Genomic DNA, 23,680 nt, shown 5'->3' with positions numbered 1-23,680 from the left:
TATCCTTGCACTTGATTCAGACAAAAGCAGCTCCCCACACCAAGTCAGGACTAAGAGGAGACATCAGCAAGAGAACAGGGAGGACGTGCCCCTGTTCTTTCTTTTGGTGCTAGCCCAGACCAGCCACTACAGGTATTTCTGTACTCTCTGAAGGAAGTGCTGTGCAGAAGAGTTTGAGCCAGCTGGGCCATCAGAAAAAGGTATCACAGACTAGTTAGTGCTCTGGCTTAAAATCCATGAAATACTTGTTAAAACACAGAAACACTAAAGCTTCCCTAAGAAATTTTCCCAGAAATTGAAATTCATGGGAGACTTTTCTTGCTGTTGCTGTTGGAAATGACAGAGCACATTCAGCTAGGGCTTTCTGACACTTTTGAGGTTTTGTATCTTGCACAGAAAGTTTTGGCACAAAGATGAAGAACATGGCTGAATAGCAAACAGATGAAAATAAAAACATGCTCTTGTAATAAATACCAGATGATTTTAATACTGGCCATGCACTTTACAATCAGTCATAAAAATACAGAAGCCTGTTTTACTGCACGCAGAGACCCAATTACTGTTGTCCATGTAGGTCAGTGCAATTGTCTCTTCTGCTCATTTATAGAGAGTTTTAAACTGTTAGAGGAACCACAGTTTGAAAAGCACCACATTCGTCTGATCATAGTAATTCTCTCTTGTTTGTCTTGAGAAAATAAATAAAGGTTTAACCTGGAGTAAACATTTGTCCTGTTGTCTTGTGATCTGTACAGGGAGGTGGGGAGGGAAGTAGGAAATAAAGATGTCACCCAGCCCAACCCACTTGACACTGAACCACCCATGAAATATCTCAGACTGGGAGAAACAGCTCTCATCTTCTCATGAGAGACCTCATGGTCTTTGCACAGCTCATTAAATAAAACCTGTTCTATATTAGCAGCCAAGTGCCTTTTGCTTTTAATGTCCCTGTTTGTGCAATTTAGCAATTTGGTGCAATTTGGTGTGGCATCACTGCTGGATCTTGGTTCTCCTTTTTCAGTGTGCACTAGCAGCCTGCCTCTCAGATAAGAGCTGGAAAGTAAGCTAGCAGTCACATAAATGGAAAACACACCTTCTTTCTCCTTATGGACCTATGCAAAGTGAGCTATTTATTCTGAGGCTTGCTGCAAGGTAAATTTTTTTTCCAGGCTTTGTATGTAGGAGACATTTGGGGGCAGACATATGAATGAAGAGAGGGGCTCACCTTTACTGTCTGGGTGATTTGGGAAGACTTTGTTGCTGTAATATTCTAGACTAAATAGTCACGTCTGTTGGTGCAAACATGCTGATCCCAGGGGAAGTGAAAACATTGTAGAACAAAATAAGTTAATAAATGGCTGCTTAATCTGTATCTTAATGTCACAGACCTTCCCAGTGGAGACCTGGTGTGCTAAAATGTGCAGGTATCAAAAAACAATTGTATTTGTAGCTGTGTTCTCTGATTCAACAATTGCAAAAATGCATCCTGCAGGTGGCAAAAATGGCCTGGGAATTAAAGTTCCAGAACAAAATATTTCAGTTTCTTAGGTTGTCAGCCTGAAGAATTTAATGGTGGCTTAATTTAACCCCATTTAAAAGAGAAAAATTAGTTCCCAGGTTGAAATAGCTCTCTTTCTCAAATACACTGCTGAAAGTGTGACAGATTTTGCCAGGTCATGATGACTCAGAGACCTTTTTAAGGAATTAGAAGGAAGAAATCTTGAGTGTAACATCTGTAACAACAACCCTCTCACTTACTCTGCTTTTCACACCTGAAAAGCCTAAAATCCTTTCCTCAAAATCAACATTATTCTGTGCTTCCTCTCTTTTGAGTGAATTTCCAACAGGTTGATTTTATTTTCCCTGAAAGCATCAACCTTTCAGTAAACCCTTCACACCAATTCATCCCCTGGCTGCATTCATTCAGATGATTGTAGAATGCACAGCACCAGAGTTTGCCAAAAGACAGTTCTGTGACACAGTGCATCCTCATCCTCAGGATTTACGTTGCCTCTGTAGTGCACTGTGACATCCAACTCCTAAACATTATGCATAAATGAAGGAATGTTTGTTTTATGCACTTATTTCCATAAATCTGAAGTGTTAATGTGTTGGCATGCAGGTAAACAGAGCCTACTGTAATAAAATATTTAGATTTTATGGCTTTGCTGGATGTACTCCTCTCAAATGGAATAAAAAGGACACTCTCAAAGTATTTTTAAGTGTTTATCAAATGCCTAAGATTGAATACAGATTTATCTGAAGATCTTCTTTAGTTTAACAGTGTGGTAAATAGTCCTCACCAAAATTTTCCAAAGCTTTTCTGAGCAGCCACTGCAAAGGTAACCAGATTTGTGTTATGTTCAGAGGAGCTCTAATACAAAGAGTTTAAAACGGAAAGGGAAGAGACTGTGAAAGTTTATTTAGCAATGTCTTCCTCTAAATTTTAGTCAGAATTTTGATTGCTCTTCAAAAAAACTTCAGAAGATAATCTGAGGATTAGTTGTCAATGAGAAAATTGTACATCAAAGTGAGTAAAAGCCAATGTTTTAAGGCTACATTGTGTCCAAAATGGAAAGTGCAGAATGAAAAAGTAAAGTCTCTGGGTAAAGCAAGCAAAGCATCCCTGGATGGTTTATGCAATAAGATAAAGGTGAGATTAAACTCTCTGAACCTAGATTCCAACAGTGCTAGTGTTAGTGAACTTTGGGTATCTGCCTTCGCTCTCAACCTTGAGCCAATTCCTTAGTAAGGGCATGGACAGACTCTGAGTTATCTCACAGTATCTGTGGTGAGCTGTAAGGAAATAAAAGGACTCTAAGATGACTGAGTTCAAAGTCATAAACAGTTTCAATACAATAGGATTTTTTAAGGCTGACATGTTTTATACGTTAACTGCAATTGCTTTATTTGGCTGTTCTGCAGACAGCTTGACACAGGCATAAGTTTGTTATCAGTTTCAGTCTAGAAATGCTGCTGATACAGAAAATGAAGCTTTTGCAGTAGGACTCAATGCAATTTAGTGATGAAATCAATGAGTGGCTTTCTCATTGCCATGTTCTTTGCAATGAGCTGTGCTACCTGGAAAAGGTCATATGTAAATATAAACATAAACAAAAGTACATTTACGTACATTTATGAGAAACATAACAGAACTATACATTTTTTTAAAAAGTGAAGTATGTGAAATATTTCAGGAACCTTTATCCAGGTGATAGAGAAGACACTGACTGAAGTATGCAAAAAGGTTTTTATGCTGGGTATTAAGTGCAGAGAATGGTGATTTTTAATTGAAAAACTGAACAACCATCTTAAAATAGGGAAAAATATAACAAAAATTTGACATTCCAGCCTAGGAATTAAATAATCTCACAGGCTCATAATTTCAGATTGACCCACCAATATATTCAAGTGAAATTTAGGAGAGCATGAAAAATACATTCCCAGGCCAAACTCCAGTGCAGAACTTCTCCCCAGGACAGTTTCAGGAGTGTAATGAAGAATAAAATCTGTGATTAAAAATCCAGCAATTTTCACCTCTGTACTCTGCCAGGGACATTGATAAAGCTTTCCCCCAGACTGAAGTCTTGCTAGTCTAGGCTTCTGCTCCCTGGGTTGAAGCAGACCTAAAGATTTCCCAGCCATTCCACCTTTCAGCCTATCCCAAGAAACCCCATCTTCTTCTAGGTGTGAGAGGGAGACACAAATAAAATGAGCAAGGAATGAGGAACAAACCACCTTCCACAAGTAGGTCTGTCGGCCAGTGCTTATTTTGTTCTTCTTTTTGTGGCTGAATTTATCTGTGGCAGAAGCCAAACACATGGTTTCCATTTAGATTTGCTATCATTTGGTCCATGATTCCCAATTTAGAGAAACAAGCTTCACAAGCTTCACAGTCAAGGCTGTCACCAGATTCTCTTGGAAAGAACCTCAAAGGCCCCCTCACAGCCACCTATTGCATTTCAGGCTAGGGATGCTGCCTTTAAATGTCATTTGCCCAATATCAGCCTCAGCTTTTAAGTACAAATGTTATATTTTCTCCCCACAGCCTTAGAGCTTAGTAACTCCTTCATTATGTACAGCAGTGTGTGGGCGTTGGCTTCTTCCATTCTCTAGTTTCTTCCAGGTCATTCCCGAAATGTGTGTTGTAAATAATTTTTATGATGGGTTAAAAAATAAAGTCTGACAGGACTTTGATAAGCAGTATGAAGAGAGATCTCTTTTAATGGTAATGCTAATGGTTCCTTATTTTCATGATTCTTTTTGCTATCCAAATTCTACAGAAGCATGAGACTATGAGTGACCTTATTTTCATTCAGCAGTAGACGAAAATTACCATCATTGCTGCTGTTATTGTTGTCATATTTCATAATTACAGAGATACCCTATTTTCAAAGGTTTCTCTGGAAGGTATTTGGTTGATTTTTACCTTCCACCTTGAAAATTAATAACTTAAGGAGGACGTGGCACAAATCTGCAAAGCCAAGTATGGCATACAGAAGGTCAGTAGCCGTTGAATGTTTGTCCTGTCTTCCGAAACAAGAACATGTTAAGTGGAACTAGCAGGATTCAGATTCAGAGCAAGGAGAAAGAGGCAATAGGCTGAGAGAGTTGAGGTTGTTCAGCCTGGAAAAGGGAAGACTCTGGGGAGACCTTAAGGCACCTTCCATTATCCAAAGAAGCCCACAAGAGAGCAAGAGAGGGGACTATTTACAAGGTCAGGTAGTGACAGGACAAGGGGGAATGGCTTTAAACTAGCAGAGGGGAGGTTTGGATTAGATATGAGGAAGAAATTCTTTACTCTGTGGGTGGTGAGGCACTGGAGTATATTCCAGTTCCCATCTACACATCTGGGGATGAGGGAACCAAACCTCCAGAGTCTTCAAAATGCAGGGCAGATACAGAGGAACAGGACATACACAGATACAGAGGGCAGAGCTCCTCTTGGAGGAGCTGTGGATGCCCCATCCTTGGAAGTGTTCCTGGCCAAGTTGGATGAGACTTTGAGGGACCTGCCCATGTCTCTTCCTGTGGCAGGGAGGTTCCAAACTAAGCTATACTATGGTTCTTGTTTCCAACTCATGTTGAAATCTGCATTTCTTAGTGAGAACCTGGACTAGGACATAAAAGAAAAATCCATTGAGGACTACTAGATACAGATATCTAGCTCAGAAACTCACTTAATTTGAAAATACTTGAAGAATAAGGGTATTAAGGGAAAGTTTAATATATACTCACCCTGTTTTACTGTTACTTAAGCATCCCCTTATGTCCACAGGTGGGGAGAGACTCTTGGCTGCCAAAGGCTGAGTGTTAAAAATTGGTATGTTGAGTACTTTGAAAGCTTGGTACACAGAGATCTTGAAGCTTACAGGAGTGCATTACATCTTTAGAATTCAGAAGGGAAGTTTTCTTGTTTGTAATAATTTTAGGAACTCTGAAGAATTTTTCTAATTTCTGTTCCTGATTAGGATGAGGAAACTGCAGTTTTTCTAGCAGCATAGTAGCTGAAACTAAAGTTGGCAAGTCATTTATTAAAGTAAAGTGCTGGACAACCTTTTCTGCATCTCCTAAGAACTTGTTCCAACTCAGCATAGTCGGAAATGGAGAGCCTGGGATATTTAGGCTGCTTCTTTGTTTAATAATATGTAGCTTGTTCAGGCCATCTCAGGATTGGATGAATAAGTAAAATTATAACATTCTACTGTTTAATGTCTACAGTCAGTGTAAAACACACACAGATGCCAAGCACACTGCAAAGCAATCTTACACATGGTTCCTTTCTGAGAGGTTTTGAGACCAAATGTTCTGATACTGCAGGTGGATTTGTGCAGGCAGAATGAAAGTGCCAGAAGGGGGGAAGAGCCTGAATGAAAACACTGGTAGTGGGGTCAGTGACTCAGATGTTCAGGATCATGGCTTTCTTTTGGACTGTGTGGAAGGAGATCAAAGCAGAAAAGAGCTACAGGGATAACACATACTTTATTCTGAAAATTCACCTGAATGAATTATTCTTCTCATTGAAAGGAACAACTTCTTGAATGAGAATGATTGAGGTAGCTTTGCTTACCTGGAAGTTTTAAGAGCTGTTTGTCTTTAAGTGATTGTGGCACCTGGATAAAGAGGGGATGGGAAATTTGGATGCATAATGAGAAGAGTAAAAGCTTGGATGTCCAAGAGCCTTCTAGACAGCCATAGTGCAAAGGAAAAGCTGCTTGCATGTATGCAGAGCTGGTCAGAAGTTGTCCTGGTTTTGGCTGGGATAGTTAATTTTCTTCACAGAAACTGGTACAGTACTGCATTTTGGATTCAGCATGAGAAAAATATTGATAGCGTTCTGATGTTTTAGTTGGTGATGAGTAGTGCTGACTCCAAGTCAAAGAGTTTTTGGTTTTTCCATGCTCTGCAAGTGAGGAGCTGCACAAGAAGCTGAGAGGGAGCACAGCCAGGATAGGCAGGACCTGAACTGGCCAGAGGAATATTCCATTCCACAGAGTGATTTCCAGAACTGAGAGGAATTGGGCAGGAGTCACTGATTGCTGCTGGGGGATGAGCTGGGCATTGATCAGAGGGTGGTGAGCAGCTGTTTGTGCATAATTTGTTTCCTTGATTTATTTTCGGTTTATTTTGTTTCTGTGGGTTTGTTTGTTTGTTTTTACTTTACTTCAATTATTAAATTGCTCTTATTTTAACCCACAAGGTTTTTAACCTTTTTTTCTGGTTCTTCTCCCCATTCCACTGTGGGTGGGGGAGAGTGAGCAAGTTGCTGTGTGGCACTGAGTTGCCAGCTGGGCTTAAACTGTGATTAAAGATGAGAAACAGAGTGATTGATCAGTTCCATAAAAAATGTGTGCTAAATGTTCAGAACAGAAAAGTGAATCATATGTGAGACCATACAGGGAAAGGACTAAAGGAGACAGTCAGGACTTTTGCTGTTCTTCTGTATCTGTGTCCTGTTCCTCTGTATCTGCCCTGCATTTTGAAGACTGCAGGTTTGGTTCCCTCGTCTCCCAAATGTGTAGATGAGAACTGGAAACAGTCCAGACATGGATCTGTGGTCTGACCCAGCAACACTGCTCTGTTCCTGTGTTAGTGTGTGGCTGTTTTGTGGCAAGCAGATGGAGATGTGTGAGCTTGACAGAAGGAATAATCAGTGGATCAGCAGATTCAGTGTCAGAGCCGAGGCTCTGAACACATACACTTTCTGACACCTTCAGAGAGTCAGCTGTAATTGTGCTCCCTGTCAGAGGACTTAATCACAGCCTCGTTTGCTGAAAACAGTATTTTAAAAACTATTTATTCAAAATAACTGTTATATTTTTATGCTTTGAATTGAGTTCAGGGCTATGAAGCTTCCTTTAAAAAAGAGGACTGATGTATACTTTTCACAAGAGGATTAGTGATGTTTCAGCTATTGTATTATGTCTTCCTAAACTAAAAGTCTATGTTTCAGTTCTATGAAGGTGCAATTAGCTGGGCTTCAGAGAGCTGGTTTTTTTTTTGTTTTGTTTTGTTTTGTTTTGTTTTTTTTTTCTTTTGATTGGAAGTGAAGTGCCAGAGGCAGAATTTTCTATCATTAATTATAGTAAAGAAGATATAGCCTGTAATTTTAAAATTTATATCTGACTGTTTCACTTCCTATAACTCATATTTTTCTTCTTATTGCTCTACCTATGTGTTTTTGATTTGGTGTAACCATTAAGAATCTCTTTTCCTATGTCAGTAGTTGCAGTTCTAGAGCTGAAATGTGTGTTGAAGTAAGTTATTCTATCCTCTCCCACAACTCTGTTTATTTTTATGGTAAGGTTCATTTCAATACATTTATTTTCATGCATTTGTTAATTTGCATATTACAGGATATCGAATGTGTGAATCTCTGCTTAACTGGGAGTTGTGTGTTAATTCCTTGGAGGGGAGACCACCTCCTGAAAGGCTGCTCAAGTCCACTCCAGAGGTTAATACACATTCTGGGTTCTGTGCACAGAATTAGGTGAAATGGAGAAGCCTCATGTAAAGATGTGTTCAAGCAAGGGATCGACTCAATCAACAGCAGTAACAATGCAATTGCTTCAGAGCTAGAACAAAGAGGAATTTCCTGAGGTCCTTAAGGAATTTCTGGTTGTATAGAAAACTGCCTTAGGTAGGTGGGACAAGCGTATCCTGTGTTCTCTGGCCTTACTGGTTCAAAATCTAACAGCAATGGGTGCTTTGTCCAGTGTGGTGAGATGTGTGATGTGGCACTTCAGTGTGAATTGTGCTGCTGAAGTGGTACCTCAGCACTGGTTTGCCTCTGGCTGAAAGGCTCCAAAACTCTCACATTTTCTCTGGTCTTACGTATTTTATTTATTATTTTTCGGCCCAATTTTGATATTGAGAACCCCACAGTAGAGGAGGACTTGATTCCACAGCAGCTCTGTTAGCTCTTCAATTTGAAATTATATATTTGTAGTCCAGCTCTGTATTTTTTCCATTTGCAAGTGGGGCTGTCACTTTTGCAAGTACTCCCATAAAAACAACAGCAACAAAACATCTGCAAATAAAAGGTAGAGGTTTACTACCTTTTCATGGTTCTTGTAGATTATCCTGTAGGTTAAAAAGTGCACACAATTATTTTTCTTATAGGGTAATGATAGAGTTATGAACACTGAGGTACTATTTTCATAGAACCATAAAATGTTAAGGGTTGGAAAGGACTGTAAAGATCAAGTTCCAACTCCCTGCCGTGGCAGGGACACCTCTCACTAGACCAGGTTGTTCAGAGCCCCATCCCACCTGGCCTTGAACACCGACAGGGACGAGGCATCCACAACCTCCTTGGGCAAACTGTGCCAGTATCTTACCACCCTAAATTTGCCTCTTTCAGTTTGTAACCATTAGTCCTTGTTCTGTAACTACCATTCCTGATGAAGAGTTCCTCTCTGGCTCCCCTGTAGCCCCACTTCAGATACTGGAAGGTTGCTATGAAGTCTCTCCACAGACTTCTCCACGATGAACAACCCCAACATTCTCAGCCAGTCTCTACAGGTGAGGTGCCCCAGTCCTTATCGAATTCGTGGCTTCCTCTGGACTTGGTCCAACAGCTCCGTGCTCTTCCTATGTTGGAGTCACCAAGTCTGGACTGGATGCAGCCCAGGATTCCCTTGGCTTTCTGACACACCTTTTTAAAGGCTGGGGGCTGGAAATGAGCTGGCTCAGTAGATGGCACTCTGTCCCTCGGTTTGGCACTTTCGTCGCCAGTAAAGCACCAAAGGTCCGTAATTCTTGGATCCTCCGCTGGAACGAAGCTCCAGCTCGGCGTGCAGGAGCGCGGGCGGCACAGCCGTGGGTAGATGCGCCTGCCCGAGAGGGCGCTTCCCCCGCGGCCCGTCCAGCTTCTCCCGACGGCAGGTTTGGGTGGTTTGGGTGGTTTGGTGCGCCCGGGGCGGGCCGGGGCGGTGTCCCGGGCGGGGCGGGCCGGGCCGGGCCGGCCGCTCTTATTGCGGCGAGCGGCGGCGCTGGCGTGGAGCGTTACCGGCCGCCATGGGGCGGTACTCGGGCAAGACGTGCCGCCTCATCTTCATGCTGGTGCTCACCGTCGGCTTCTTCGTGGCCGAGCTGGTGTCCGGATACCTGGGCAACTCCATCGCGCTGGTGTCCGACTCCTTCAACATGCTCTCGGACCTCATCTCCCTCTGCGTGGGGCTCTCCACCGGGCGCATCGCCCGCCGCAGCCGCCGCGGTCCCCGCGCCACCTACGGCTACAGCCGCGCCGAGGCGGTGGGAGCGCTCAGCAACGCCGTCTTCCTCACCGCCCTCTGCTTCACCATCCTCGTGGACTCCGTCCTCCGCCTCGCCCGGCCCGAGCCCATCGACGACGCCCAGCTGGTGCTCATCGTCGGCACCCTCGGCCTCGCCGTCAACGTCGTGGGGCTCCTCGTCTTCCAGGACTGGGGCGCCTGCTGCCGCAGGCGACGCCCGTCCCCGTCCCCGCCTCCGCCCGCGGCCGCCGCGCTGCGGGACGGGCCCGGTGGCATCCCGAACGGCGAGGAAGATGAAGCAGGTGCCTTTCGGCTGCGCTTCGCCTTCCCCTCGTGTCCCGCATCTCTCCCCACCCCTCCCTCCAGCATCTCTCTCACCCTCCCGCACCCTTCCCCATCCCCTCTCTCCGTCTCGTTTTCCCTCGGGACCAGAGCTGTTGGCCCAATCCTCTGGGTCCTTTCAGCGCCCCAAGGCCACTCGTGGGCCCCGGGGGTTCACCGAGTTCACTCAGGCAGCCGGAGCCTCTTTCACCTTGTACTTTACCCTGGGCTGCTGGGCGTGCCCCCGGGATGGGGGAAGGAGGTGTTGCCGAGGGAGATGCGTGGGAAATGTTTTGGGTTGTTTTTGTTTTACTTCTTGTCATGTTTAAAGTAAGTTGGTTTTGAGAAGGTTGATGTTTTTTCTGTTTGTAGAACTTATACACAACACAGCGTTTCTTCTTTGAATGCAGGTGATTCACCAAATGACCAAAAGAGCCCTGAAGAGGGGTTTGAGCAGAAAAAAGAGAAAAAGTCTGAAGCTTTGAACATCAGAGGTATGGCATTGGAGTATACTGCTAATGTTAAATTAACTTCAAACACTTTATGGTTTTCATTTCAGATTTACATACACACCCAAAATATCAATAAGAAAGGGAGAAGTCCAGGACTCATCCATGTAATTGGATCCAGTTATCTCTAGCAGAAAGATTTTTATTATATGGAATAGCATAAGTAGTAACAAATAGTGTCATGCTGATTTGGCTTTGAGCGTGCTCACGTTTTGATTTTTACTCTTAGAAGAGTGCAGCTGGACACATGAAAAGGACACAAACCCTGCTGCACTAAGTTCAAGTCATTAGAGGTTTTACAGGAAGGTAACACAAGTAGCTGTGAGGTGCATCTTTGAGTATCACTGATGTAGGAGTAGTTGAGCAGTTTTCAACCTTACTTTTGGGCAGAAAACATAAATCCTTCTAAATCCCAAGGTTGATAATGTTTCGTTGTCAGCATAAGAAAAAGCGTTCTAAAACTGGTGCTTCAGCATGGTGTTTTTGCAGGTGTGAACCAGTTCCTGTGAGAGTGTGTGACAGGATCAGCCTTTCCTGCATTGTAATTTGGCAGCTCTCTGGGAATCTATGGAGTGAAACATAAAGCTACTCCTAGGAATAAATTACCCACATGTCTCTCTCTGTCTGTGTAGGTGTTTCTCTGCATACGCATTTATGTACCTACTCTGAGCACAGCCAAAAGCAAATTTCTTTGAGAATATGAAATAATGAGTTTGTCCCCAAGGAAAGGCCTGTCAGAAACCTCAATCAGAACAGAAGTTTCAGGTCTCTTATGGTCACTGATCAGCAGCTGATATTCCCCCAAAGCAGTATGAGTTTGCTTTGCATGAATTCAGCTTGAGAGGTCAATGCAGCAGTCAAGCACTTGGGTTTACTGGTTTTTTTTTTTTTTCCCCGTGTGTGTCTGTCTGTCTTTCAAAGTGTTTGCAGAACTACACAAATGCATCTATAAGGGAAGATGCTTTGGAAAATCAAACCAAGTGCTAGGGCCACAACACTTGCTTGAAGGTCTAGAAGTTGGTGTCACTGGATGTTATGGCATTATAGTGGTAGCAAACTGTCACACTCAGGGATGGAGAAGAGTAAGGAACCAATTACTTTAGAGAAGGCCTTGCTTGCCTGAAGCACAGTGCTTAGGTATAAAGATGCTGGAAGCTTACAAAACATGTCTGAAGGATAAGGAATTTTGTGATAGTTATTTAAAGATCTGTGTCATCTTTGATTTTTAAAAATAAATTTTTAAGTGTTACTTTGGTATGTCACCTTTGCAAAATCTATTTTTATTGTCTTTATGACTACAGAAGCAAGGAATATTTATAAAGATATGTATCTTCGAAATTCTGTTTCAATCCATACTTTTCCTTTCAAGTTAGTTACAAGCTGTACTTACTTCATAGTCACTTGGCAAAAAAATCTTTTTTTGTGGAATAGGAGTCTCCCTGAAAAAACATGGCTGGACAAAATGGATTGGCAGAGTAATAGATTCCTTAATTTTATAACTGGTAGGAACAGGAATCCATTGATTCTGCCTGGCAGGATTAATTATTGTAGTGTGAAATTATTCCTTTTACTACTTGAGCATATGCAGAGTAGTTCAGTTAGACTTTGAAATGCAAGCTGTTGGAAACTGCTACATATGGTCTTACCATACTGACTTCATTTAGTAAAAATTAATTTTTTTTATTCCAATTTATAATCATAGCTTTTGGGATTTGATAGGGAAATTGACACATTTCTGTCTGAGCCCTAATTCTGTGATGCATTGCCAGGGTGTATGAATTAATGATGTTAAGAATGTAAGATAAACATTTTTCCAAATTCTGTACTCTCAGTTACTAATTCATCAAAATTCTGACATAGTTCTTTTCTTCTTAACTCTAATGAAGGCTTTCTGAAACATTTTCCTGTTCTTTATAAGCTGTGCTCTCTTGTTAGTTGCCTGGGCAATGCAACTGCATCCTGCCTGTCCCTCTTGTTAGTGCAACAGCTGATAGCCCATGCTGAATCAGGACTATTTGTGAATGAAAAGGGAACACTGCAACACTGTTAGGAGGAGTAAAACCCCGTGGTAGTCTGCCAAATGGGGCAGAACATGCCTGACTCCAGCAGAAAGAGCTGGACTCACCAGGAGCTTGTACTTTCTTATCTGGCCCAGTGATTTGGAGACACTCCAGAGGCTGTGGCCTTTGTTTCTCACACAGATCAAGGTGTGTGTACAGAGCTGGTATACCAGCATGGGCAGAGTTCTAGGGCTAATCCAGTATCCAGCACCATCAAAACTCTTTGCTGGGTTGCTAGTGAGTTTTGGGTGAGCCTTTTACAGCCTCTCGCTGTAGTGCTGTTAAAAAGAGATGGTTCATTTTCTTCTCTCACAGCCCCCAAACAAAAAACATTGACAAAGAAATTCACTTCGTATAGGGAGAGGTGTTCTCAATTCAGGCATGGGCTGGAATAAAATCTGAGTCTGAACAGTAAAATCTAACAACACTGGAGTATGTTTGAGCACTGATGGGAAAAGGGAGGTTTATGTAAAGGAGTAAAAAGAAATAGAAGAGAAAGGCACTTATTGGATTATTGCAACTCTGTAGCAGAAAGACTGCTTTGGTCTTTGTAGTTTAAAGAGCAGCTAAATATGTTACTGTAAGAGCCTGTTTTATGTCTTTACCTTTTGAACAAAACCATCTTTATAACATGTAAAAAGAGGTACCCAGCATTCCTCTCAGAGTAGTCCAGGCACTAAACTGTGTGACTGACTCTAGAACCAGGTTCTGATTGCTGGCAGGTCTGAAGGCTAGTAGTATTGATGGAACAAGGTTTAATATGACTGGTAATCTAGTTTGATCTAAAAATTGGAGTCTGAGGGTATTTAGAGCCAGCTTAGATTTCACATAGGCAATTTTTCAGATTTCAGCAGTGTCACAGAAACTGGTGGGGGAAGGTAACTGTTACTGGGGGTGGTCTGCAGCTCTCAACTTTCAGCGCAGAATGGATAGATTTAGTCATCAGTTTTTAATTTGGATTTAACGTGCCAGCATCTTGCAGGATTAATAATCTTCATGCATTTAAGCAAGTGCATTTTGTGTTACCATGGCATTGCAGCAGTCATTAGCACACCCTACATGCTTAATAATGCATCCCACTCAAACAGCAGTGCTTTGGAGTCAGTATTTCTCTTGATGTTTTTTCCAAAAACTGTTACTGAAAACTTTGGTTATTATATTAATGGCTGGAATATTGCATTCCTCCTGTCAAATGAAACATACTTGAAAAACACAGAATTACACCTCCCCCTACAAAAAAAACTAAACAAACAAACAAACAAACAAAAAAAAAAAGCAAAATACCTCAAACCCACCCCACTAATGGAAATTGTGCCATTTGTTTCAGGTGTTCTTTTGCATGTTATGGGAGATGCACTTGGATCTGTGGTCGTGGTAGTTACTGCTACAATCTTCTATGTACGTCCTCTGGGGGATGCTCCGTGTAATTGGCAGTGCTACATTGACCCAAGCCTGACAATAGTTATGGTGTTCATCATCTTGTCTTCAGCATTCCCACTTATAAAGGAGACCTCAACTATTTTGTTGCAGATGGTCCCCAAAGGTGTTGATATGCAACTACTGAGTAAGTCAAATTTCTTGTTGAAATGCTGTTCATTTTAATGGTGTATTTCAATGCATATCTTATTTGTGGAATGACATGTTTGGATTATTTATTTATAATAGCTCTAAATTCTCCAGAACTCTGAGAAACAGTCACATGCCTGTGTCCTAGCAACGTGACTCAAATCTCTGTGGATTAGTTAAAGCATGCATTTTGAGAATGTGGTACTCCAACAATACATCAAACATACCAGGTCTTGAGCTGTTAATGCTTTGTGTGGGTTATTTGTGAAAGAAGCAACTTTGAGTTACAATCTTTTCCAACCCTGCAGTGGCTGCTTCCAAAAAGCTTCCAAAACATCTTAGAAATTTCCATTAGGGTTGGCTAACTTTATAGCTCTTAGGTGCTGTTCACACTGGTTAATTGTGGAGTAACACTGGGTATTTCTGGAATTCCCTCATGCTCAGGGCTTAAAGAAACCAGAAGATGTGGGGTCTTGATGGAGGAAGTGATGCTGTAATATTTCCTCTGTGAACAGCTGGTCAATTGCCATTAGGGAGCCTGAGGGACAGGTGAATCCAGACGAAGCATGCCATGTTTGTCACCTGGAGGCTGAGCTGAAGGCAGCTGGGTGTAGACACATTATATCAAGTATATCTCCTCTAAAATGATAGTTTTGACACTGCTGCTTTTGGATAGGGTGCCTAGTGAGGCAGCTGACAATTAGCCAGTGCACCAAAGCCCCCAATACCTTTCCCTTGTGTCTTCCAGCTGGCAGACTAGCTCGTGTACCAGGGGTGAGGAGCCTCCACGAGGTGCACGTCTGGGAGCTTGCAAGTGGGAGGAACATCGCCACTCTTCATATCAAGTGCCAAACCCCTTCTGATTACCAAGGTGCTGCTTACCAAATACGGAAGGTTTTCCACGAGGCAGGAATCCATTCCGTGACCATCCAGCCCGAGTATGCCGACCACAAGACCTCACATCTGCTGTGCAGCTCAGCCTGCATCTCAAAAGCCTGTGACTCTCATCTGTGCTGCAGCCAGAGGGAGCCCCCCCGGGCTGAAACGAATGGCTATGTGGAGAAAAGTGAAAGCTCCCTTTCTGCACAGCACACAGACAATGGTTCGAAGAAAAGTGATGTTGAAATCCCCATGGAGGACCCAGTGACAGAGGAGAGCGTGAAAAACGTGAAAAATTGTGACGTGTCTGATGGCAAATCACAGTCTGGTAGTACACGATTTTAGGCAACTCGCTCTGCTTTGTGTCGTGTTCTCATGGAGCAAACATATCCTGGCTGGGAAGGGGGGCATCGGTGGTTGTAGCTGAAGTTGGCGTGGCAAAAAGATTTCTGTGCTTTAGCTGTAAACCAAAATACGCCTAAGACCCCCTTGTACCTGAAATAAGGATTAAGATTTCCACCAAGGCTGTTGCATTCGTGTGATTTTTGTGATGCAGCCGTACCTAGTTCTTTACCAAACTAAGGCTGAATTCCTACTGTTAGAGTGGGTGGGGTATGTCACTCTCTGTCTGCACTGATGTTTGCAGTTCATGGCCAGTAGCACTGGGAAAGAACCTCTGGCCTTGCCTGCTGGAGCGAGCTGTTTCTTGAAAGCCCTGTGGCCAGTCAATGTTTGAACTGGGCTAAAGTACTGTATATTTATAAAGGACTTCAGTAGAGATGCTTTACTGATCCTTAGAACCCATTTCTGCATGGGCAGTTCATATTTAACAGTAACAGTTCTGGCCAGTAGAGTTTGTGAATGAAATTAAGAGTGTCTAAGAGGAAGCACTCAGGAATTTTGACTTGTGTTATTTTCTTGATTGTCCCCTGTATTTAGGGACAGAGCAGAAGCTGGTCTTGTTTTTCTACAAGTAATACTGGAGTCCCAGCCTAATCACAGATGAGTGTGCTAAGGAATAGACTGCTTGTCATGACAGTAAATAAGTACCTACTAATGTTGTCTGTACTGATTCTAGCAAATGGAAATGCAGGCAGTCATCCAATTAACTTTTATCTTTTTCACTGTTGTGATTGTACAGCTCAGTCTTTTAAATTTCTTATTAGCCTTCTCCTGACAACACAAGTTCCAAGAGCCATGGTCTTATTTCATCATTGTGCAGGATAATTGCATTATTTTTAACACTGAGTCTGTCATTATTCATGTGGAATAAATAAGCTAATGTGTTTATTATAAACAGTTGAAATTCTGCAATTCTATTATTTTTAAGGCATAATTTAATATTGTATTAATTAAGGAAGCACCTTTAAAGTCTTGTATGCAGTATTATCACTTAGAGGGAGCTTGAAAAAAATTAAACCAGGAAATTTTTCCTGATTTAGTCTCAATCATTTCTTGTTGGCTGGTTTTAAAGGTCTTGATGCCTTGAACCCTATCCTCTGCCTTGGCCCTCCTCCCCCTGCCCAGTCGTGTATCTCAAAGTGTATTTAGTGAAGCAGTTCACTACCTTTTTGCTGCTTGTTCTTTCTGAAGGTATGCAAGGGTGCTCTAAGGAAAACAAGGTGATGAGCCCTGTCACCAGTGCTGGATTTCAGTCAGGTGTGTTCCACGGGTTCCTGGGAGGGGAAACCCACTACTCAATCCACACTGAGTCTAGTGCTTGGTCTCCCAGGCTATGCAGATCAAATCCAGAAGATTCCAAACATATTTTGCTGACAAAAGCAGACTTCTATGTGGCCTGGACAGGCTATTTTATCAATTTTTTCATAGGGACTCCTTTGTAAAATAGTGGTGTCTTTATCTCGGTGACATCTTAACAGAAAGGGCAAATTGATTTCCAGCCTGGGCTGGGGAAATACCAGGACCTCCTTGTAAGGATGGCTTAAAAGCAGCTAGCTCCTTATTAATAAAGATGATTGCAATGCTTAAATGAATATTGAAACACACAGCAGGATATTTTAGTGCTTGGAATGTAGTATTTACTGAAGCAGTGATTTCAGTCTAAATAGAACATTTCTAGAATTATAATTGCCCCTTTAAAACAGATTTTTGGATTAAGATATTTTATACCATTTCATTGTAAGTTTGTATCATACAAATTAACCTATTTGTTAATATGATTAAGAACTTGATCCTCCAGCCTCTTTGATTCTGTTGGCAGAACCAGGATCTTGGCAGTTACTGCACGAGTTAATGCAAATCAGGAAATATTGTAAGGATTGCTGTGTCTTTTAAAAGCATGTGCCATGAAGTAAGACAGCTCTTTTTTCTGGTTTTTTTTTTTTTTACCCTCTTTATTTTCATCTACGATGATGCTTAGATGTGAATAACAAATGTATTTATCGTGTTTTTGAGAACTGGAATAGAAACCTCCTAAAATAACAACAAAGAATTTTCTTCCCAGATATTCTCTAAGACAAGCACCCTTTCATAATTACTTGTGTCTTATATCAGGTTGTTTGATTTTTATATATGTGTATATATATATACATATTTTATTAAATGGTTGAAAGCTGGAATGGCAGTATTTACTCTGGGATTAAATAAAACTAGTATATGTGATGTTGGGGCATTTGTCAAAATGGACAATTTTTATTCTTCCAGTGCATTAAAACAGTGGCTATGTATTTTTAAAAACTTTTTAAAGTGTTGTAACCTGAAAATACAATGAAATAACATTCTTAAACTTTATTTTCTCTTGTCTGGTTGAATGTACTGTAACCATTGCCGGTGAATAAATGGGAAAATACCAGGGATTATAGAAATCTTCACATCTAGAAAACAAACAGATTTTAAATTTGCTTTATTACTTAAGCAAGCAAAACAAACAGATCCATTTTATTTATGAAATAAACCTTGCTTTTTTTTTTTTTTTTCTGTGTTGGGACTTTCAGGGCATTCAGTTAAGGTTTCTGATCAGCATCTTTGCCTTCCTTTGAGTAACAAAATATTTTTCTCCTGCACTGTGTCCCCTCTCTACTTCTGTGTGAGACTTCATTCCAATCTGTGTGTATTTTGTATTGGCCTATTCCCCTTCAGTTCTTGGCCTATCTTCTAATTCCATTGAAGCAGGCTTCCCTCATTTTGAGATGCAGGATATTTCTATGTTAGCCCTTATCTATGGGCACTTGTTCTAAATTCAGTTTTGTAGTCTATACCATTGTCATAAAAGCTCTGTTCTGGCCTCTTTAGCTGGTTGATTGTGCTGCTCTGTCCTCTTCAAGCACTGCCTTATGATTGTCTCTCTTGGTTTTGGGGTTCTCTGGCAATGATTTTGTCCCTTCTGTCTGTTACTGCTGGTGGCAAAGGAAATCTGCTTAAAATCTGTATGACTTTCAACTGGTTGTCCAGCTCCTGTGGATGTGATCTCTAGCCACTCGTGCATGTGACCTAGTAGGATGATGACAAAACCTTTGCTAGGCTTGCCAGGTCATTCTGCAGTAAAAGTGAAACCTGGAGTAAGTTAACATGACACTCAAAACAAAAGCAATGTACTGGCCTTTATCAGTCGTGTGCCTTCTCTTAAAGGGAATCAATTCTTTGTCACCTTTTCACATGTGTCAAAAGTGCCAATTTGATTTTTAATTTTTTTTCTTCTTCTGAAGCCCTCTAAATGCAGGTGTTGCATTTATTTTTCATTATAAAGAAAACTGCTACTATTTTCAGGAGTATTGCCTTTGTTTTGCTAGTTTTCAGTTGATTTCCTTTTCCTTGTCTTCTTTTCAATACTTACCTTGACTCATAGTGCAAGTGTGTTTTTTCCCTCTTAAAGTTTTTTTCTTCTTGTCTCTTCCATAAAAGCAGGATGGTTTTGATAGCCTGGTCATGGTGATCTACCAATAATACAGTTTAGAAATACCTTTTTATGCACTGGTTTAATTTTTGCACTCCATTCTTTTAAAAGATTTTTGCACTTCATTCTTTCTATCTGGTTTTGCTATGTGCCGCACCTTACCCACTGCAAACCAGTTTTTGACCTTCTTTTTTTTTTTTTTCCCCTCTATTCTTTCCCTCTCCCATTTCTGATTATAATGCTTACTGTCCTGAATATTCCCTTTTATTCTAAACTTTGAAAGGAACATGTCAGCACCTGAATTTTTCCCAAGGAGAAGTTCACTACCCAATATCTGTGGATGGCTTGATGTGAGCTACTCTGAGAACTATTTTGTGTCATGTGGTCTGTGTAGAAGTGTTATCTACGTAGTCATCCTGAGATATGAGCACATGTGTTTATGTATAATTAAACTCTTAATCAACTCTGAATCAATTTCTTAAGAAAGGTAGAATTTCTAAGCCTGGGAAGATATTAAATCAGAAGTGTTCATTGGTCATTCATTAATATATTGAGGGAAAGCTTGGTAAAAGATAATTCAAAAGCCATGAACATTCTTATAAGTTCTACTACTTACTCTGCTGTACAGTGGAAGCACTTTCTAGATTAAATACTTTATTTGAACAGTGATACCTTGATGTGAGGGTGCCACTGTATAAGGTTGTTACATTTATGGAGCTGTGTTGCTTAAAAGTTTCCTCCAGTTTTTCTGTTCCTTAAGTAATTTAATGTGCCAAAATGTAATTTCCATGATTGCTGAATCTCACCATGGTTTTATTAGCCATTAGTGAGAAATTACTTATGGTTTTATGTACAGCTATATTTGTATCAAAATGAAGTTTAAATGTCTTGTAAATAAAATGTATTTTTAAATAAAACTTTGTTCTGAGCTTGATGTATGCTAGCAGTAGGGAGCTTGTGTCTCTGGATAATTTTAAGACAGTTGTGTGAGTGAAATATGTTCTCATCCTGTGAGACAGTTAATGTTGCAAATTTTGTCTGTATTTAGAAGGGGATCAACACTCAAAAGCTTTTCTTCTGCAAGCAGCCTTGCATTTTGCCACATGGAGAAAGTCAAATGTGTATATTCTGATTCTCATTCCTGGGTTTCATGACCTGAATGTACATGCTAGAAATGGGATGAGGTCTAACATTGCAAGTTTAGGTGCTGGTTTTGAAGCAGCAATCCTGGAGGTGCCCTCATATGTTTCTCTCTTCTTTGCATCAGTGTCAAGTGTCTGCCACCTGGTTCCTACCCTGTTGTGTCCAATTGTCCAGTTGTTGATGTCCCTAATTATTTAGTTTACAAAAATCAATAAGGAGGCAGTGGTCATTGTGCTTGGCTTTTGTTTTTTTTTTATTCTTTGAGTCTGTCTAGTGGCAGATGCTACATAAATGCTACATAAGTTCAGTTCACGTTTGGCCAGTATATTGCCTGTGCTTTAGTGTGTGGTTTATGTTACTCAGCTTCAAGATAATGGATGACTAGTGATTTAAAAGACAGAACTGAAAAATTTTGAAGCAATTCATGGCAAAGTTAAAATTATACATAGAGTCATAGAATGTTAAGGGGTTAGAATGGACCTGAAGCATTACTTAGTCCTGCCCCTCCTGCCATGTGCAGGGATATCTCTTACTTAACCAGGTTGCTCGAGGCCTTACCTGACCCGGTCTTGAACTCCAGATTTGGGGCATCCAACAAACTTAATGGGCAACCTGTTCTAGTGTCTTATCATCCTCACAATAAAAAATTTGTTCCTCATTTCTAACCTGAATTTCCCCTCTTTCAATTTGTACCCACTATTCCTTGTCCTATGACTGCAGTTCCTGAGGAAGAGTCTCTCTCCAGCTTCCCTGTAGCCCCACTTCAGATTCTGGAAGGCTGCTATGAGGTCTCTCCACAATTTGCTCTTCTCCATGATGAACAGCCCAAACATTCTCAGCCTGAATTCCTAGGCAAGGTGGTCCAGTCCTCCTATCAACTTTGTGGCCTCCTCAGAGTTGCTCCAACAGCTCCACACCTTTCTTATGCTGGGGTGCCCAGGTGTGGATGCAGCACTGCAGGTGGGGTGTGGTATTCACATGAACAGAGAGAGACTTAGCTTTCTCAGGATTTCCCCTGAGAGAAGCTGTGAGAGAAGCAGACAAAAGAGAAAACAATTCTTATTCATTGTTTCTGCCCATGTGGAATGTGGTATGGAGATTTTTTACCCAAGGTGATTGCTTGATTGGATTCTGGTGATGGTGTTTTGGATTCATTGACCAGTTGGATCCACATATGTGTCTCAGGAGAGAGTCACAGGTTTTCTAGTTAGTTAGTGATAGTTCTTGTTAGTGTAATATGGTGTAATAAAGTTATAATGTAATATAGTATAATAAAGTAATTAGCCTTCTGAAATCACTGGAGTCAGAGCTTATTTTTCCCAGACGTTGGGGGCTGCTTTTACAATAGTGGGGTCTCACCAGAGCAGACTAGAAGGGGAGAATCACCTCTTTGACCTTCTGGCCATGCTGCTTTGGATGCAGCACAGGATATCTTTTGCTTTCTGGGCTGCAAGCACACATTGCCAGCTCTTGTTGAATTTTGCACCCACCATCACCTTCAAGTCTTTCTACGTGGCTGCTCTCAACCACTTCTCTGCTAAAGCTGATGCCTTGAGAAAGCTGACCTAGAACAGAGGCTAGATGGAGTTAAAGAATAAAGAAGGGATTTATTAAAAGGCCTCAATGGATACACCTTGGGCAGTACTAGAGCCCAGCCAGGGATACACTCAAGATGAACACAAAATGGTCACAAAATGGGCAACCAGTCATGAGGTCTCTCACTTTTATAAGTTCTGGTCCATTAGCATATTGGAGTTAATTGTCCAGTTATAGCTTTAGGTTCTGAAGTCCCATCCTTCTTGTTTTTCTTTCTTCAGTCCACCATTGTTTGTGCCCTTGGGTCTGAAATTTGGATTGGTTGTCCCCGGTCCCCAGCTAGAGGAGGAATTGTTTTGTCTTCCTACTCTGTGAAGAGAGTTTACCATCCCTTAATATGAAGCTCAGAACTACACACTAAAGCTGCACAGAGTCAGAAAAATATAACAGCTAAAACCTAAGGCATCATTTCCTGTGGGTGTGTCCAGGATTACCATGAGCCAGGCATAGGACCTTGTGTAGGAGCAGTTCTCCTGCTACACAGACTGATTTAGGCACTTGAAATTCCAGGACTCCTCTACATCGGGGCCCTTATTTTATATCTTGGTCCTTTTGGAGCACAAGGTGTTTTTCCACCTTAGAGGGCTTTTACTGTTCTGGTACTCTCCAAAAGCCACAGAAATAGGATGAGTTTGGGCTGTATGTGGTAGATTTTTAAAAACAGCTTCTAAAAAAAAGTCCACAATCTGTACAGCTTCTTAAATATTCAATATTAATTTATGCAAAATGTTTATGCATTCAAGTTATAATATTTATTTGTAATTCTAGTTTGTTGTTTTTGCAAATGTGTGGTTTTAAACCCACACCTTTCTGCATGGACATTTTAGGTGGCTGCTATGGATTCCCCACAAATGGGTGCATATTTATCTGCTGAGGGAAAGTGCTTTCTGATCTGGTGGAAATCTTGTTCTGACCCAAAGCTGTAGTAAGTGAGGGAATAGCAGTGATCACAAATGGGGGATGAAGGGTTAATTAAATTCTCTGGCAAATTTCAAATATATCTGGGGGGGGGGGGGGCAGTAAGTGAATATTCCAGTTAGGATAAGGTGGAGGTTCACTAAAAAAGAAGAGGAAATGTGCAATGAAATGTCAATGGAAGTTAATGAGGTATTCATCAGGGATAAGTAAGCCTCTATCACTTCAAGGACACAAGCTTTGCCCTTTGATTCAAATGTGGAATTTATTGTTGAGTCTTAGTTGTATTTTACAGGCAGAGTTATTTTGCTATAAAATGGTAACTGGAAAAGCATAATTGCAATGCTTACCAGCAGCTCTCTAGACAGCCACTAGAGATTTGTGGTTGAATTTGTCTCTGCTGAAGTGACATTGTCTTTCTGATGAAAGAAGCACATATCTTGGTCAACAGAGATAGTAGGCATTTGAACAACCATGAATTGTTATCAACTACTTATATATTAATCAATCACTTTTACCTGGGGACATTCCCAGGCACAGAGAGCAGCCAGCACACAAAAGCTTGTATCTGTGCAAGGGAGATACTCTGGGAGAGGGTGGCTCCCAGCTGAGGGTCAGCTCAGATTAAGTCCTTGGCTCTGGACTGTGCCTGGGAATGGCTGGGAGAGCAGTAATTGGCACAGGCTGTGAAATACTGAACACCTTACCAATACAGACAGTCGTGGTTCATTCCCAGTTCTGGTTTAACTCACCAATATTGATGAGGATTTTGGTCCCTGAGCCTCCACTCTGTTTTGCAAGGAAAATCTGCAGATAGAAAGGGAGATGAGGCTGCTGCTGGTTTCTGGGGCTCTGGGGTGGAAAGGTTTCCTGTGTTTCCTCTGCATCAGTGCACAGGGCGAGCTGGGTGGGGAGAGGCTGCCCTGATCAGCAGTGCAGTCAGCAGATAATGTTATCACCCCAGCTACTTGCACGGCTCTGGAAATTAAAGGTGCAAGGCAAGTGACACGTTTGATATGGCACTGCCCTTTGCTTTACCTCCTTCCAGTTCTAGTACATTTTTATGGTTTTTTTTCAATGTTCACCCTCATTTAATAAAGCTCT

At 41.4% G+C, this 23,680-nt stretch overlaps 1 protein-coding gene and 1 long non-coding RNA gene across 2 annotated transcripts; one reads left to right on the top strand and one right to left on the bottom strand.

Annotated features, from left to right (window-relative positions):
- Positions 1–9,340: 9,340 nt before the first annotated feature.
- Positions 9,341–16,362, top strand: LOC110479481 (calcium/manganese antiporter SLC30A10). The gene is made up of 4 exons (XM_031504242.3): positions 9,341–10,036; positions 10,466–10,549; positions 13,952–14,188; positions 14,939–16,362. The coding sequence occupies exons 1-4, from the start codon at positions 9,517–9,519 to the stop codon at positions 15,412–15,414; spliced, it is 1,317 nt and encodes a 438-aa protein (XP_031360102.3). The 5' UTR covers positions 9,341–9,516; the 3' UTR covers positions 15,415–16,362.
- A 5,472-nt stretch (positions 16,363–21,834) lies between these two features.
- Positions 21,835–23,469, bottom strand: LOC146768053 (uncharacterized). The gene is made up of 3 exons (XR_014954033.1): positions 23,329–23,469; positions 22,927–22,995; positions 21,835–21,970 (listed from the first exon to the last, which is right to left on the bottom strand). It is a non-coding gene; the product is annotated as an uncharacterized LOC146768053 (long non-coding RNA).
- Positions 23,470–23,680: the final 211 nt, after the last annotated feature.

The sequence above is a fragment of the Lonchura striata genome, chromosome 3 (genome assembly GCF_050655825.1).
Source record: "Lonchura striata isolate lonStrDom1 chromosome 3, ASM5065582v1, whole genome shotgun sequence".
NCBI classification, from domain to species: domain Eukaryota; kingdom Metazoa; phylum Chordata; class Aves; order Passeriformes; family Estrildidae; genus Lonchura; species Lonchura striata.
Note: the sequence above shows the minus strand (reverse complement) of the source record. Positions and strands in the feature narration are given on the sequence as shown.

Coding starts and splice junctions, on each gene's coding strand:
- LOC110479481 (XM_031504242.3), top strand. CDS start 9,517: ATGGGGCGGTACTCGGGCAAGACGTGCCGCCTCATCTTCATGCTGGTG. Junction 10,550..13,951: donor TGAAGCTTTGAACATCAGAG/GTATGGCATTGG, acceptor CATTTGTTTCAG/GTGTTCTTTTGCATGTTATG. Junction 14,189..14,938: donor TGTTGATATGCAACTACTGA/GTAAGTCAAATT, acceptor TGTGTCTTCCAG/CTGGCAGACTAGCTCGTGTA.